Here is an 18809-nt window from a genome sequence, read left to right on the forward strand (position 1 = left end):
AGACTACACCCTTCTCACAGCACAACGCCTGGGAATCACGATAAACTGAGAGTAGTCCAATACAACCCCAGCACAGTCTTTAGAATTCATCGGGTATTGTTGGACACAAGAAATTGCACAGCATCTCTTCCAGATCATACACTTCAAAGAATAAGACAACAGGTTCAGCTGCTGCCCTGTCCCCACAAATCTTCTGCTCGATCCATACTTTAACTCTTGGGGTCAGTGGCAGCCTCAATCACCATTGTTCCTCTGTCCACATTCCACATGAGACTTCTCCAATGGTTGCTCCTCACTTAGTGGTACCCTCTACAACATTGTTTGTCCTTTCAAATAAGTGTAACTCAGATGCAAGCAAGATTTGCTCTGGTGAATGTCTCGAAACCCCCAACAATGGTCTCGCCCCTTCAGCTCCCATCAGCCGAAAGCCACGGTGACCACGGACGCCTCCCTGATGGGATGGGTGGGCTATGTCAGGGAAACTCAGTCCAAGGCACCTGGTTGGAGACAGAGGCCCTTTTGCATGTCAGTGTCCTGGAATGAGGGCGGTGCTACTAGCGTTGCAAGCATTCCATTCCATCCTTCCGTCGGGGACTACTGCCATCCAGGCAGACAACATGTCAGTGGTCTGGTACATCAGCAAGCAAGGGGGCACCAGATTTTATCCGTTATGCCAAGAGGCCTTGAGAATCTGGCAATGGGTGATAGCTTCCAACCACTTTCTAATTGCAACGCACATTCCCGGGAGCTCCAACGTGATAGCGGACAAGTTGAACAGGTGCATTCTACAACCTCACGAGTGTTACCTCAACCCTGTGATAGCGGCAAGAATTTTCAACCGCTAGGGCCAGCCTTGTTGCGACCTATTCGCCTCCCCAATCAACTACAAGTGCAGCAACTGTTTTGCCCTGATTCCCTCTCGAGGACAGTCGCAGAGAGACGCTCTAGTCCACGCTTGGCCCTCGAGTCTACTTTATGCTTATCCTCCTCTCCCCCTCATCTCCCGATTTCTGAAGAATGCATGGCAGTTGAAAAGCAAAGTGATCCTCATTGCTCCATATTGGCCTTGACAAGTTTGGTTCCCCTTCCTATGGCCTCACCTGCTAGATCGACCATGGATCCTCAATCCATCCCCAACATTGATCTCTCATCCGCAGGGTCTGACTCACCCCAATCTAACAACCCTGAAGCTGACAGCTTGGTTTCTTCACTTCTTATGATTGCCAGGCAGGATAACCTTTCATCCCCGGTGCACAGTATTCTTATTGCATCTCATAAATCATCCACCAGACTAATCTATCTCACTAAATGGAAAAGGTTTTCATTATGGACAGTGAATAAACAATTAGACCCCTTGTCAGCCCCAGTTTTAGTGGTCTTAGATTACTTATCACATCTTTTCCAATCTGGGTTGTCGGCCTCTATTTGTGTTCATTTAGCTGCCATTCCAAATTTCCACATTGGTTTTCAGGATTCTTCACTCATGTCACATAGACTGTGTAAGACTGTCTTGAAGGGTGTTCTTCACCTAAAACCTCCATGTAAAGAACCAGTGCAACCTTGGGATGTGGCCTTGGTTCTACAAGCTCTAACAGCTCTCCCCTTTGAACCAGTGTCTTCATGTGACTTAAAGTACCTGTCTTGGAAAACTTTGTTTCTGGTTGCAATCACATCAGCCAGACATTTGTCAGAACTTCAAGCCTTATGCATCAAACGTCCCTACCTTATTTTCTATAAGGATAGAGCATCACTGAGAACTAATTCTTCCTTTTTACCGAAAGTGGTGTCAGAGCGGTCTATCAACCAGTCTGTTGACCTCCCAGTATTTTTTTCCTAATCATTCTAACAAGGGAGAGTATTGCCTGCACTCCCTGAATGTTCATAGGCAAATACGATTTTATCTGGACAGAACAAAATCTACCCATAAATCAGACCAACTATTTCTGCCCTTTTCTGGACCAAAACTAGGTCAACCTGTCTCAAAAGTTACATTGGTGTCATGGTTGAGAAATTGCATTTCTTTTGTCTACAAGAAGAGCAATATCACCTTGTCTTACAGAATGAAAGCACATTCTACAAGGTCTATGGCAACGTCAGCAGCTTTCCATGGTAAGACTTCTCTCAATGATATTCGCTCAGCTGCGACTTGGGCCAAACCTCATACTTTTATCCTTCATTAGAAATTGGATTTGACTTCCAGAGGTAGAGCTTCTTTTGGCTCCATGGTGCTTAGGAATGTCCTTCCATGAAGGCTACCCAGGGATACAGGTAGCTGGGGATTCTGTCCCATCAGTAAGGAATGAACGAAAATTAACAGCATCAGATAAAGAAGTTGTCTTACCATAACGTTCCATCTGTGTTGTTGATCTTCGTTCCTTCATTACTCCCCAACCTCCGTCCCCCTCCAGAGGTTCCTGGTTGATCTCATATACTCCTTTATTGTAGGTCTGTTATGACCAGAGGTAGTCTCTACTTTTGTCTATCAACTTGCAAACTCGATCTGAGGTAACAGGGAGCAGAGCATTCTGGGTAGGATCTTGGCTCAAGAGTTTTTGGCTGATGCGAGCTTGGTATAAGGCCAGCTCGGTTCTGAGGACAGAACCGATAACCCATCGGTAATGAATGAACGAAGATCAACAACACAGATGGAACGGTATGGTAAGACATATCTTCTTTTTTCTTTAGTTGTACCAATTTGCTCACCTAGTATTTCTAACAGAGTAGTCTTCAGGGAATTTTTAAAGCCTTCTAACTCATTACAGTCCCAAAGTATGTTCCCAGTTCTCTTTCTTCCTCATCACACCTCCATTTGTCTTCTACCTGAGGAAAGATGCTTTGGAGACTGCTTGGGGTATAACAGTTCCTATGCAAACACTTCCAAGCAAAAATCTTAAATCCTCTAGACCTTGTTGCATATTGGAAGCCATACATAACTCTGCCATGGTTTCTTTGTGGATTACATATCCAATCTCTATTTCCAGTCTTTCTAACCTCCTCTGATTGATTCCTGTGGTTATTTAATTTTTTATATGCCCTACTAATTATCCATTTTTTAACAGCAACTTCTGTTCTTCATTCAACTAAAAACTCTACCAGTGCTGGACTTTCACTTAGGATTCCCCTATCCTTTTCTGTTTGCCTATACGCTGATATTTAATCCCTGATAAAGAAGGAAGTTTCTAGCCTGCAGTCCAAATGTGTTCTTGGCCTCTTCCCATTCTGTTACCTTTCCCTCTCTAATTATTTGTTCCCAATATCTTAGTTCCTCTGCCAGTTTTCCCCAGTAATTCCTGTCCCCTCTTCCCTGTTTTCTGTACCCCTAGTTGCAGTCATCTTATTGGTAGACTCTCCTTTCTGCATTCCATTGTTGGCTTAGTTCTTAACTGTATCCCAGAAGGTATTCTAAGTGTTGTCAGTATAGCACTGATTAACCGATATTGTAAGAACATGTAATCTCTCATTGTTGGCTGATTTCTAGGAAGTTAATTTCTTTCCATATTTAAATAAATCTTTCAGTGCCATTTAGAACTGTCTGAGGATGAAAAGGTTATACTTCATACAAAACATTACCTTGCAAACCATGGAAGTTGATTACCTGTTCTGCATCTAATGCCTTATAAAAACAGTGCTTTCTGGGTCCTGTGCTTGGCTTTGCTTGAAAACATGCTCTTAAAAGTGGTTTAAGAAATTCATTTAGTGGGTGGACATGTATTCTGTTGACTGCCATTGGTCAAAAACTGTTTTGGTTCATGTCACATGCTTTGGAATGACTTGACTTTTGAAAGTTATATTTCATCACTTAAGCTGAGCCTTGAGATGTATTTTTTTCAGTTCAATGGTATTCCTATGTTTTTATTTTGTTTCCTTTTCCATCTCTTCAAATAAAAATGAATTGGGTCACAATTCTAGCTGCCATTTCATTACAGAGCAAATCACTGGTCAGTAAAAAAGAAAAAAAAAGTGTAGAAAAATAGATGATAAAGATCTCCATTTTATTTAATTAATTAGCTAACTAATTAATTACATTTTGCTCATGCTTTTGCTCAAATGTGCAAGACAGAATTGGTGCTGAAGATACTTGCACATTGGTATTATCAGAGAAGAATTAGATGTGGGGTAGTGCTCCTGAAAACAGTTATGACTTGTGTAAGTCTTGTATTTAAGTTAAATAAATGCATTTCGTTTGCTCCTTTAGCTCTCAAGATGATTTTGTTGTGTCGGAAGAGTGTGAAGACAGTGAGGACCATGTCATTTCTGATGACAGTGATTATAATGCCCGAAGACCAAGGTGGCGCTTTGTCAAGCCGATGAAGAGGAGTCGAAGGTTACACAGGAGGAGGATTAAACGGAGGAGGAGAAGGAGGAGATATTCAGATGACGATGGCGAAGAGTCTGATTCTGATGATGATGACAAGTCCTGTAAGAGAATTTTCGTGTTATGTCATCTGTATTTTGATGTGGGTAAGAATAGATGGGGGAGGTTCTTACACTCAGTTTTCCCCAGAGCATTTTTCTCCAACTTTGCAAACATTATGGAGACTTTATTTTCAATACGCTGTGCTCGGTCATCTGCCTCTTGTGGATATTGCCAGCCAGCAACTGTAATGACTGGAAGGAAGTTTGGTAGTAATTTCGGGCCACCAGAAGTCTTGCTTTACTATTGTTTTAATTGCTGTTTTAGTTCCATTCAGCAGTAGCTTTTGTTGTCTTCTGAGAACTGCCCATTTGGAAACATGCCCCTGTGCACATGCATTTGGTCAACTGCAGTGCATACTCTGGCTTTTCATATCCTCCTGATGAATTATGATTTGACTGTACAGTTATCATTCCTTATTTGTTTCTCTGGCAGCAGCTTTATGGTTTGACTCTTGTAGTTTGCTGTACAGCTGGTAAAAACTGTTATTTTGTTGTATCCTGTTCATTTGAATATTGTGTACATGTGTGCGTAATACAACTTTTTCTTGTGCTGTGAATAATACAATTTATTACTGACTTAATGCATTTTTCTCCTTGCTAAAATGAATATTCTTTCCTCACTCTTTGAAAGGTCTGTATTGACAAGGTCACACACTCTTTGCTAAGGGTGACAAACTTTATTGCACAAATGGAGCTGTAGCTTTGTCAGTGCTCATGTTTGTCACCATTCACCACCTTCTGCTCAATGGAATTTGTGTGGGGTTATATGTCAGCCAAACAGACTACCCTAACCATATTCTTGATATTGACCCAGTGCTGCTACTGCCAGTGTCTCTTCTTTGGACTCCCAATTTCCCCCTCTAGACCAACTGGTTTGCTTTCTGGACCACGACCACCAGTTATTAACTACAGCTGCCAAAGCTATCATCAGGGGAGATGGAGAGGAAACCAGACATGTACACATTACACCACTGCATGTGCCACACCTTGGGGAAAATAGTCAAGATTTCTGTATTCTGTATTGATCCCTTATTTCCACCAGAGAGTAGGTATGTTGCTTTGATCCCTATGCACTCCATCCAAAGTGGGCCAGGTAGCTGTCAACTAATCCCATGTTGCCAACATCACAGGCAAGTAAATCCCTTTGCCATCTAGCCAGCTTGAGTATGCATTCTGTTTTTTTTTGTGTGTGTGTGTGTGTGTGTGTGTGTGTGTGTTTCACATTGTTCTTCTTGTTTCACTGTTGCAGTCATTACATTTGGGTTATCTGCTTGCAGTAGCCCTCAGTCGACCTGATTAACAAAGTCTTGGGTCCTGCGTCGGTTGTTGTCCCTTCTTCCATAATGTCAGGTCGTCAGAGGTTTTAAACATGCAGGCGACGCCATTACATCAGTCTTTCTTGCCATGCGGTGCCCGAAACAGAAGCAGTTCGCAAGTGCCGGTCAGCTGACTCCTGAAATTTTCATTTTCGAGTTTCAGAACCGAAGTCTTCAACTAAAGCCAAGTACCCCATTGGGGAAACATTTTCTTGCTCCTTACCGATGTCAGTAAAAGTTAATAATTGTATTACTTGTGGAAAGCAAATACCTCACAAAGATTTTCATTTGTACTGTATTCCTTGCCTAGGCCGTGACCACGACGTACCTTGCTGTCTGTTTTGTGCTTTATTTAATCAGCACACTGTCCGTCATCTGTATATTTTCGCTTCTAAATATTTCTGTTCTCGGTTTAATTATCCAGAAATGTCATTTGTTAGCCATCCGACTACTGGGATTCCGAAAAAAAACGCAAAGATAAAGACAGAGACAGGCCATCGAGGTCCAAAGCTGCCGACAACACTTCTCCTAAGCCAGTCGCCAGTTCGCAGGTACTCAGTGAGGCACTTTTGCAGCCCCTGATACCCGCTACTTCTGACTCGCAGACCTCTACTGAGACCCATTCGAAGTCCGGTATGCCGCGAGATGCTTCAACTGTGGAACCTGAGGATGTCTCTACCTTGGATGGATCCGGAGCCGCTGTGCAGGCACCGGCTTCTGAGGGGTGTATTCAGGCCTACGGACTTGCGTATTAAACCAACGCCTCCTTCTTCATTTAGGCCAAAATCTCGAACCATGCCTTAGAAACCGACGTCCAGGCCGCATGCTCAGGCCTCTATGCCTAAAAAACAAATGATAAGAATGGCTGAAGATTTTATAACTCTAATCAAGGGAAACCAACCTCCCCCCTTCTAAGAGACCCAGGACTGAAGTTGTTTATATATCTTCTGACCAGGATTCCGATTTTTCTGACTCTTCTGATGATCTGGATTTGCCCTTATCTACTTATGAGGATTCTGATGCAGAGGACTCTATTCCCTCTGCTTCCCCTCCAGAGGATTTCTCTTTTGGTGAGACCTTACATACTCTAAGGAGAGCATTTCCAGTGGGAAAGCCAGGATTTTTCTGATTCAGAAAAGAGGCTTAGGGATTTCTTACTCCTGCCTCAGCATAGGCCTTTAGCTATACCTCCTGTACTAGACATTGTTGATGATGCCTTTTCAGAATCTAGTTTGGCCCCTGATTCTTTGCCTCCTGCTCCCAGAAAACCTGACTGATATCACAGGGTTCCTAATTCTCAAAAACATTTTTGGTTATCAGTTTACTTTTGGCACTTTTTCCACTTTCTTTGTTTATTTAGGGTTCCTGATTCTCACAAGTTCCTTTTGAAAAATCCTATTGCGGATCCAGAGATTATTTCCCAGGGACCCAAGGGCATTAAGGCTTCTACTGATAAAAGTCCTACCCCCTCTTATAGAGACTCCAGGGTGCTGGATAGATGGGGTAAGAAAGTTTACACTTCTGCTACCTTGGCCATTAGGGCTTTAAACTGCCAGTTTCATATGTTAAAGTATCAACAGCATGTTATTGGGTTGCTTAAACAGAAAATTATGTTAATTCCAGACTGTGCTGAAAATAAAGAATTACAGGATTTGATGCATTCTGCTGAACAGGTTGGAAAACATACTTTGCAATGTTGATTTGATTCATCAGAGGACTCTTGCAGGGCTGCTGTTACTGGGTCTGTACTCGGAAGGTATGCTTGGCTTAAGGAGCAAGGTTTGCCTGATCATGTTAGAGCTAAATTGTTGGATGCTCCCTTAAATCAGGACCACCTGTTTGGCAACAAGACTGAGGAAGTTCTTAAAAAGATGGAAGATAAAGCTAAATCTATGCAAACTGTTAGATATCTTACAAGTTCAGCATCTTAGATTTAGTAGGCACTGGCCCTCTAAAAATTGGTCCTTTCCAGCCACTTCCAGGTCTTCTCAAAGCCAAACCCAGACACAGCAGAAATCCCAGGTTTCAGTCCCAAGGGGACACGCACACGACTAGGCAGTGAGGGGGTTTCCGCACCCAAACCTGGGAGTAGTAAGACTCCCCCTATGGAAAACTGTCTCAGTGACTTGTTTTTAAAACTTGCAAGCACTTCCCAACTGAATGCTCCTTTAGGTGGAAAGATTGGTCTGCAGGCCAAAAACTGGAAACTCATTACCTAGGACAAATGGGTTTTAAATATAGTGTCCCAAGGGTGCAGATTTCATTTCCACACGTTAGAGCAAATAGCAGGAATGGAAGGCAGCCACAGGAACAATAAACACTCCACAGTTTATTTGTAAATCAACGATGGTACACAAGGTTAAGCGCTTTCTTCCCTCATTAAATAGGGACTTCTTCAGAACACAAAACATATAATTTCCGCACGTTACCAACACCAAGCGGGTGGCCAGATATACCCCCAAATCAGTGGGCAGAGGCCCAAAATCAAGTACTCTCTCTCTCTTAAACATGGGAGCTATTCGGTTGGTACCAGAAGAGGAAAAGGGACAAGGTTTCTATTCGAGACTTTTCCTGGTACCCAGAAAAGGCAATACATGGCGTCCTACCGGAACCTTTCTATTATAAACACCTTTCTGGTGATTCCAAAATTCAAAATGTTTATGCTTCACCAGCTGCTTCCTATGCTAGGCAAGGATGCATGGTTGGCAACACTAGACTTAAAAGAAGCATAGCTGCACATCCCTATCAGGGAGTCTTGCAGAAGATACTTACGCTTCATAGGCTACATCAGTTCTCTGCACTGCCCTTTGGCTTATCTACTGCACCCAGGGTATTCACAAAGTGTTTAGCTCCAGTCATTGCATTTTGCAGGCAAAGAAATATTCAAATATACCCATACCTGGACGATTGTCTAATTCAGGCGGAAAGCAAGGACATTCTTTTGAATCATCTTGCCTTTGTTCAAAGGGTACTGACTTGTCTGGGGTTCACCATAAACGAAAAGAAATCCCACCTGGTACCCTGCCAACAAATTATATTCCTGGGAGCAGGCTTGAATACAACTTCCCAGATGGCTTTCCTCACGCCAGAGAAACGGATTCATTTGACAACTTACTTCAAACAAGTGGCCACAAAAACCCAGCTGTCTGCAAGGCAAATACTGCAAGCCTTGGGGTTCGTGGCCTCCTGCATTCTTCTAATTCCATATACAAGGATGCATATGAGTAAACTACAGTGGCATCTCAAAAGCCTATGGTGTCAACATTCACAGGATCTAGAAGCAAGGATTCCTATCATACCTTGCCTACACCTAGAGTTCCTTTGGTGGGCAGAGGCCTGCCACCAAAACAGGGGACTACCATTCACATTACCCCCTGCCGCCCAAGTCCTAACAACAGATGCATCAGACTATGCATGGGGGGGGCTCACCTGGCAGGGAAGTGCATTCAGGGCAAATGGAATCCAAGTCAAATACACCTGCACATAAATCAAAAGGAAATGTTAGCTGTACAGAATGCTCTGACAGCCTTCAAGGACCACATTCTTCCGGGACAACTAATGGTAAAGACGGACAACACTACTGTCAATGTGGTACATAAACAAGCAGGGGGGTACACATTCTTACCCCCTCTGCAGACTAGCCATGGCATTGTGGAACACAGCCTTGATCTACCAAGTGAATCTACAAACTCAATTCCTGCCATTAAAACTAAATACACTGGCAGACGGACTAAGCAGAAACCTCATGGACCCACACGAGTGGAAACTGGAACCAAGGATTTTCAACATGTTGACAAGCAAATGGGAGAGCCCAGATATAGACCTGTTTGCCTCCCCCCAGAAGCATCAACTGGACACAGTTTGCACAAGGATTCCCCACAATCTAGCTTGGAAAGTGGATTCTCTATCCTTCAGCTGGAAAAACCTATCAGTTTATACCTTTCATCCTCTGCTCTCCAAGGTACTACTAAAGATCAAACAGGACAAGTCAAGGACAATTTTAATTGCACCAGACTGGCCTCGCCAACACTGGTACCCACTCTTGCGCAGTGTGTCACGCTTGGCTCCATGGCACCTGCCTCAGATTCCTACCCTGTTGTCTCAGCAGGAGAACCAGATTCAGCACTCTCAGCTGCAAACCCTGAACCTAGCAGCCTGGCTAATTACCTAATCTCTCCTTCACCATCCCTCAGTAAATCAGTGATGGATATCATTTTAGAGGCAATGAGGCCTAGTACTAGAAAATTTTATGCTGCAAAATGGAAAAGATCATATGCCTGGAACCAATCTCAAGGAATGAAGGCAACAGTGCCCAATTTATCTCAGATTCTTCAATACTTGACTGAGATGCTTCATAAGGGCTTATCTTTTTCCTCCATCAAAATTCATGCCTCAGCCATTTCAGCTCATTATAGCACAGAGCCTCCCCTCTTCTCTCACCCAGTGCTCAAGCAGTTCCTCAGAGGGTCAAAAATTTAAGGCCACCCAGGAGAGCTCCATCTCCAGCCTGGGATCTTAACTTTGTCTTGGAGAAACTTACTCTTCCTCCTTTCGAGCCAGCTGCTACTGCAGATTTAAAATCTTTTTCCTGGAAAACAGCTTTCCTTTTAGCAATCACTTCTGCAAAAAGGGTATCTGAATTAGAGGCCCTTATGGCAGTGGAACCTTTCATCATCTTCATGCCCAAGGTGGTATCCAGTGTGGCTCTTAATCTGTCCATTAATTTGCCTACCTTCTTTCCTAACCCACAGAACAAAGGGGAACAGATACTGCACTCTTTAGATGTGCACAGACAGCTTAGATTCTGTTTGGACAGGACTAAACCTCAAAGGAAATCTCAACTGCTGGTGGCATTTGCTGCAGGGACAGAGGGGAAAGCTATTTCAAAACAAACCTTTTCAAAATGGGTAGGCCACTGCATTCATTTTTGCTATAAGCACCATGGAAAACCTATCCCACAGGGCATCAGACCCCTTTCAACCAAGGCTGCATCTACCTCTACAGCCTTTCTCAAGGGCGTCCCTACTAGGAACATCCTAGAAGCTGCTACCAGGAGTTGTGTACATACTTTCACCAAGCATTATCATTTGCCAATTTTCTCTAAATCCAGAGCTGGTTTTGCCACTGCAGTCTTGCAGGGCCTTATAGCTGGTCCTAATTCTATTTAAATTTCTCCTCCCAACCTTAGCTTTGGGAATCTAGCCAAATGTAATGACTGCAACAGTGAAACACGAAGAACATAGTACAGTTGTGTACACTTACCATAAATGTAGGTGTTCGAATGTATTCACTGTTGCAGTCCTGGTTATCCTCCCTCCAGCCCCCTTTCTTCTTTTGCCTATACCTCTACTCTCGCTCACTATGCTCTAAAAGCTTTTTGTTGTATTTGCTTTTTTGTTGGAGATATATCCTTGTATTTATAAGTTTAATTGCTTCCCATTATTGGGGCAACTGACATCTGGGGCAAGAAAAACTGATGTAATGGCGACGGCTGCATGTTTTATACCCCCGACGACCTGACGTCATGGAAGAAGAGACAGCAACCGACGCAGGACCCAAGACTTCTTTAATCAGGCCGACTGAGGGCTACTGCAAGCAGATAACCCAAATGTAATGACTGCAACAGTGAATACACTCGAACATCTACATTTATGGTAAGTGTACACAACTGTACTTTACTGCTTCTGGTGCTTGCTTTTTCCCACTACAGCATTTCAGATTGCAGAATTCCTCTGCACAAAACACCGTTTTTATTTATTTATTTATTTTTGCAGGATTCTTGTTTACATTTTGCTTTCAACACTTTTATTCATGTTTCCAGTGTTTCTGTAGGTTTGTCACCTTCACATTTTATGTGCATCTAGCTTGTCATTGTTTACATACATTGCGGCTTCTTTCTCTTAGAACATAGTATGTGGCTGTACTCTCTGATTCGTAGGATTCATGGGTGATCCTTTTTAGTTGTGTGTGAAAGAGGCTGTAGTAGTGAATCCCCCCCCCCCCCCATCATGTAAGAATTGGAAGAGGTAGAGTGTTGTGGCACAGTGGACACACAGGAATGCAGGGGTTTAACTACCCGTAGAACAGATCTGATTCTTACATTGAAGACTTCCCAGACAGATCATTGGTTCGATGCGTTTCCACCAGTCAGTGTCTAGCACTTGTTTTTCTGCAGAACGTCACATTTTATTTTTGACATTTGTTAACCACTGATCCAAAATAGCCCATTTTCATAGGTTCATAGGTGTTAATTAGGCTAATGACCACAAGGGCCTTTTTAAACCTAGCCATGCATCCGAAATCTCTGACAAGTCCTGATGCCCTTATTAAGTGTAAGCATGGGCCTGGGAGATGAACCATTTACAGGTTACCTCTGTCCATTACCTCTGTCCATTTGTGATGTAGGTACCAAACCAGGGATGACTTTCTGGTTTCCCATCCAGTTGTCCAAGTTGCACTTGAATTGGGTTAGGGAGGAACTCTGCTTCACATAGATGGGGAGCCTGTTCCATAGAAGAGGTAGTCTCTGGAATACATACCCATCTCTCCAGCAGGTCCTATTTATATCACAGGCAAGGTTTAAGTCTTTAGAACGGGTAATTCTGGAAATTACTGTCCCATCAGCTTGACAAGCCTGATCTGCAAAGCTATGGAGAGGATCATAATGGAACTCATAAATAAAGACATAGGGGACTTGCAGACTTTGGATCCAACCCAGTTTGGCTTTGTCAAAGGCAGATCATGCCTTTTAAACTTGGTTGACTTTTTCGAAACAGTCACCAAGGCCATTGATGAGGGAAAGGCAGTCCACACAACCTACCTCGACCTGGCAAAGGCTTTCGACACAATACCCCACTCAGGTATCATTGAAAAACTCATCAGCTTAAATGTAAACCCATACGTCACAAGATGGGTTGCAAACTGGATAAGTGACAGAACCCACAGGGTCAGAGTTGCTGGCGCCATGTCAGACTCAAAGCCTGTCACAAGTGGTGTCCCACAGGGCTCAGTCCTGGGCCCACTCTTGTTCGGCATCTACTTTTCAGAAGTACAAGCAAACACAGGAGGGTTATGGCTGACAAAGTTTGCAGATGACTGCAAACTGGGCGCCATAGTTGAGAACACATCTGACACAGATATCCTTCAGAAGGGTCTTATAGAAACGGATAACTGGTGCCAGAGCCATGGCCTAAAGTTAAACGCCAAAAAATGCGTAGTCATACCCTTCGGGAAAAACAAGGTTACCCCTAGCTACCATATAGGTGGCAATCCACTAAGCACAGAAGAGGTTATCAGGGATCTGGGGATCCAGGTTGACAGTAACCTTTCGTTTGACACTCACGTTGCCAAAGTAGTTAGGAAGACCTTCTACATTGCCCACCTGATCATGAAGGGATTCACATCTAGATCAAAGGAGGTCATCGTCCCCCTGTACTCATCACTCATCAGACCAATGATTGAGTACAATGCCCCATTCGGAATGTATCTGACCCGACACCTGCAGCAACTGGAAAGGCCCCAAAAGTTCCTCACCAAAAGGATAAAGGGTCTCAAAAATATGTCTTATGCTGCCCGACTGAAGGAACTCCAGCTCTATTCAGTTGCTTACCATCTGCTCAGAGGTGACCTGTGCCTGACATACAAGGCTATGTCCAACCCGGAATTGATGAACATGCTTCACCTCAAAAAATCTAGATCCCTCAGAACTACAAGGGCGGGAGACTTAAACCTTGACACGGTTATTAATAGGACGTGCTGGAGGGACAGATTCATCACCCAGAGACTCCCTATGCTGTGGAACAAAATCCCGGTACATGTGAGGCAGAGCACCTCGCTGGCTTTGTTCAAGAGAAATCTTGACCAATGGATGGGAGATCGCAGATATACCCCAGGGATTATCTCAGTGTCACTGCTTGACAGAGGCACAGCAAAATAATGGGCACAGTATCCTTCAAACTAAAGGGGTGGCGAAAGCCACAAAACTCTGGGCTAGGCTTATAAATGCCCTTGGGCAGATAGCCTAGTATGAACCTATGAACCTATGGTGTTTGTTTTGTGGATATGCAGGAGGTTCATCTCCCCTCAAAAGCCTGTTATAGAAAGAATACAGAGATAGGGCCTTGAGGCGGTCTTCATAGGACAAATTACTTACGCTGTGTATTCTTTTAGTGAGGAACCTCTGTGGACGTTCCAGTTGTTGGATATGCTTGGTTAGGTACATACCAAAGGGGGCATTGTACTTGGTAGGTCTGACTAATGCCGAATACAGTGGAAATAGGACTTCTTGGATGTAGATGCCATACCTTTGCTTATAAGTTGCACAACATAGAATGATTTCCTCACTACTGTAGACACGTGATGATCAAAGACTAGATTACTATCTGTGCGTGTCCCTAAGTCTCTGACTACTGGATCCAACTCTAAGGGATGTGTTGTCAGTATGGTAGTTACCAGGGATGGATGATTTCCCAAAGCATACTATTATGCATTTCTTGGCATTTAGTTTGTCCATGGCTCTGACACCAGTTCTTTGTATGTGTCAGCCCCTCCTGGAGAACATTTGTGTCAGTGTGAGATTCAGTGACCATTCCAAATTTGCAGTCATCTGCAAATTTAGTCAGCCAGAGACCACTGACATTGGTCTTGACTTCTAAGAAGTAAATGCCAAAAAGGAGCGGTCCAAGGACTGATTCCTGAGGGCTCCACTTGTGACTGGCCTCTTTGTAGAGGTGGACTCCTCAATTCTAACTTCCTAGGTCCTGTCTGAGCCAGTTGTCTATCCACCCACCGGGTGACATACGGGTTTGTACCTAACCTCTTGAGTTTGTCAACAAAACCTGAGTGGGGTATTGTGTCAAATGCCTTGGCCAGGTCAAGGTAGGCAGTGTGAAAGACTTTGCCATCATCCATTGCTTTAGTGACCTACACGAAGAAGTAAACCAGGATGAGTAGGCATGATCTGTCCTTGACAAAACCAAACTGGGTTGGGTCCATTGTCTGGAGGTTTACTGTATCTTTATTGATCATCTCCATGATAATTCTTTCCATGGCTTTACATACAAGACTAGTGAAACTTACGGGTCTATAGTTTCAAGGGTCTGTAGATGGCCCACCTTTGTGCAGAGGGATGATTGTTGCCTTTCTCCATTCGTGAGGCATGAAGCCTGCTTGGAGGCCACAATTAAATAGTAATTCCAGAGGCCCTGATGAGTCATGTTTCATGCTATTACAAAAGCATCCTGGGATATTGTCTGGGCCCATTGATGCGGTGTTCTAGGTCTTAGACAAAGCATTAAGGACCTGTTCCCTACTGATAGTAGGGGGAGTTATATTTGATGATATTTTAAGGACATGCTCCCTCCTGATAGTAGGGGAGGTTATATTTGATGATATTTCCTGAGGGAGGGTTGAGGAGGAGAGAGGGGTAAAGTTGGAGCTGAATTTATCAGCCAGGAGGTTTGCTATATCTTCTGGCTCAGTGTAGGTGGCTCCATTTACGAGTGAGCTCTGCACACAATTGTGTATAGCCCTTGAGGTTGCAGACATAGCTAAAGAATGCTTTTTGGTTGTCTTTGGCATGGGAGGTCAAATGTACCTCAAGTTTGGCTTTGGTAGACTTTATTTGTAATATATATGGAATGACAACTCAAAGAGATTGTGTTTAACAGCAACACCATAATTAGAGACACCAAGGAATTCCTTGATACACTTTCTGAATGTGTACATAATATTAATGATTTATCTGGTATTTGGCTTGTAACATTAGATGTTAAGTCCCTTTTTACAATGATACCCAGTGAAGGAGGCCTTCATTATTTAAGGCAATTACTATGTACAAGGGATGTAATTAGCACCACTAGAATGAGATGCTTATTGCTACTGGAATTGATCTTGGAGAATAATGTATTCATGTATGAAGATAGATACTATTTACAGACGAAAGGGGTAGCAATGGGAACACCCTGTGCGAACTCCTACGCAAATTTAGTTATGGCCCAGTGGGAGAAGACATGCATCATGGATGCAGCATATGTCAAATAAGATACTACAGAAGATTTGTAGATTATGTCTTTTTCCTATGGGAGGGCAATGAAACCGAATTAAGTTCATTTATTGAATATATAAACCAAACAACTAATTTTTTAAAATTTGAGGGGAAATGGTCCAAAACAGGGATCAAATTTTTGGATGTATTTATAAACAAAGATAATGGAAGACTTACTACTATGCTATATAGAAAGGATTGTAGGAAAAACAGTCTTCTTCATCGCACAAGCATGCTCCCTAGACATGCACATCAGAACATAATTAGAAAGCAAGGAATAAGGATATCCAACCTGACTAGTGAAGATGGTATATATAAACAAACTTTACAACAAGAAAGAGAAATATTGAATGACACAAGGATGATAGATAGGAAAGGAAAAGGAAGACCATACTATGGAAATAGAAATACACATATTATAAAGCTGAGTCAAGTACACAAATGAGATTGAATATACCATACTCTAGTAATAGTATTGATGTAAATAAAGTTATTAGTAAAAATTGGGCAATTTTAACCACAAATGAAGAAATGTGTAGTATTGTAGGTCAACGACCGAGATATGGTTACAGCAATAGTAAATCTCTAAAAAGATTACTATGTTACAAAGAGACCAAAGGAAAGAAAATAACATCTGATAGACAAGGAACTTTTCCCTGTAGAAATTGTAACCATTGTTCATATATTCACACTCAAGAGGCTCCTGAAGTCCACCAAATCAACCACGAATAATAAGCACAACACGGCTCAGTCAAACAGGAACCATGAATCACTGCAGTATAATTCTTTTATTGAAAAACCATCGAACAGTTATAAACCCTTAAAGATGTTGAGCGCTTTCATCTAGTACATCCAGATTTCTTCAGAACATAAAACTAAATGTAGCACAACTGTTAAATACCATAATTACCCACCTTTTTTCCAATTAGCTTATACTAATTGAATTATTTAACCCTTGGTTGAATATTTAAAATGTTTAAAATAAAAACCACACAATGACCTATAATAATATCAAAATTCAAAATAAGAAATTGTTACAATTTCTATATTCCTATATCTGTTACAAAGGTATTAAAAATGTTGAAAAAATATTAAAAAAAAAAAAATTGATAGTTACACAGGTCTATGTAATATAGTATATAATGCTGCTCTAACTGATATAACTATAATACTTCCATTTGCAATGTGCCCCTATGGAATTGTGTAGATATAAGGTTGTACTTAATGTGGGTATCTATTATACTTTATTTATACATTATTATCTCAACAATGGTTTGGTAGGTATAACTTCATTAAGACCTGGGGGTGTAGCTGCCTCCAATCGCAATTGCCACTTAATTTCTTTTTCCCCCACTATGGCCTTGATGTTACCTCCTCTAGGGTTGTAACTGACCACCTCCAGTATGCCAAATTTAAAACTCCTACAATGTTCACTGTTTAATAAGTGTCTCGATAATGCATTATTGACATCCTTTCTTTTAATACAATACAAGTGGTCATACATTCTATTTTTTAAAAATCTGTCAGTCATTCCTACGTAATAATTTCCACAGGTGTCACAGATGGCCAAGTATACCACATGTCTAGTTAGGCAATTCCCATTTTTAAAGTGGATCTTAGTTCTATTTCTATCCTTAAGAATTATGTTCTTACCTTCATAGATATATTTACAATAGTTGCAACACCCACACTTGGTGGTACCCCTACTTCTACTTATGACGTCTTTACTTGTACTTTGTCTTATTTCTATAAGTCTATGAAGACTATTACCTGCCTTATAGACAAACCTGGGTATTGAAGGGACCTTGTCTTTGATACCTGCATCATTTGTTAAAATGTGCCAATGTTTAGCTATTATCTGCTTTACCTGATGTGCTTGGTCACCATATTTCACAATGCATGCTCTGTTATACCGGTCCCCTTCTATATTGTTTAGTCTCTTTTGCGTAGATATACCTATACCTAATAGGGGGTAATACTTTTTACCCCATTCCTGTATAACATATTGTGTTAAATCTTTCAGCATCTTATCAGGGTAACCCTTGTCTCTAAACATAACCTCCATAAACTTAATTTCCTTAATCATGTTATTCCTTTCTGATGTCATCCTCACTGCCCTAATCATTTGTCCTTTCACTATATTGTACTTGACTTTATACGAATGAGCACTGGAGAAATGTAAGTATCCATTGCTGTAAGTCTCTTTCCGATATATCATGGACTGGAATGTTTTACCATCATTATAAACATAAACATCTAGATAGTTTATTCCTGTACTATCCCATTGGTATGTGAATTTTAAATAGGTAGTGGTACCATTAATATAATTCACAAAATCCTCTAGGTCCTTGATGTTCCCTGTCCATAATAAAAATATATCGTCCAGGTATCTTACATACTTTTTGATTTTAGTCATCCAGTTAGTATTGAGAATATATGTTGTTTCCCAATCCAGGAGAACCATATTGGCGTACATGGGGGCACAAGCTGCCCCCATCGCCACCCCTGAGGTCTGCTTATAATATTCTCCTTCGAAAAAGATGTAATTATAGTCAAGTACTATTTCCATAAAGGAAGTGAGAAGGATTATTTCATCCTCCTGTAACCCACTAAAGTTATTCATGCTTTGTATAAAGCTTTCTATTCCTTCCTGTCTAGGAATACATGAAAATAGTTCCCTGACGTCAATAGTAACAAAAATTATGTCAGGGGACCACAATTCCTGTTTGAATATTCCCAGAAATTCCCAGGAATCTTTCATAATGTGGGGTATACTTTTGTACATGTGCTTCAACTTATTGTCCACTACCTTCCCATAAGGGAATGTTTTGTTAGCACTCCCTGAGATAATTGGTCTAAATGGGGGGGGGGTCAACAGGATTTTTGTGTACCTTAGGGATTCCTCTAATGGTAGCCAAGATGGGATGGTCTACCTTCAAAAACTTGTAAAGTTCTTCGTCCACTCGATTATCTAACAAAAATTCTTCCAAAAAGGAATCTATTCTGCTATGAGCAATATTCACTTGGTTAAT

General features: G+C 41.9%; 1 protein-coding gene across 1 annotated transcript in view; it reads left to right on the plus strand.

Moving 5' to 3' along the window:
- The window catches only part of RSF1 (remodeling and spacing factor 1), an 801570-nt gene that overhangs the window by 649258 nt on the left and 133503 nt on the right, over positions 1-18809 (plus strand). The window contains exon 7 of the mRNA XM_044073343.1: positions 4196-4419. Coding sequence (XP_043929278.1) covers positions 4196-4419 — 224 coding nt within the window. The remainder of the gene's footprint in view (positions 1-4195; positions 4420-18809) is intronic.

Source organism: Protopterus annectens, chromosome 5.part1 (genome assembly GCF_019279795.1).
Source record: "Protopterus annectens isolate FY-2018-M chromosome 5.part1, PAN1.0, whole genome shotgun sequence".
NCBI classification, from domain to species: Eukaryota; Metazoa; Chordata; order Ceratodontiformes; family Protopteridae; genus Protopterus; species Protopterus annectens.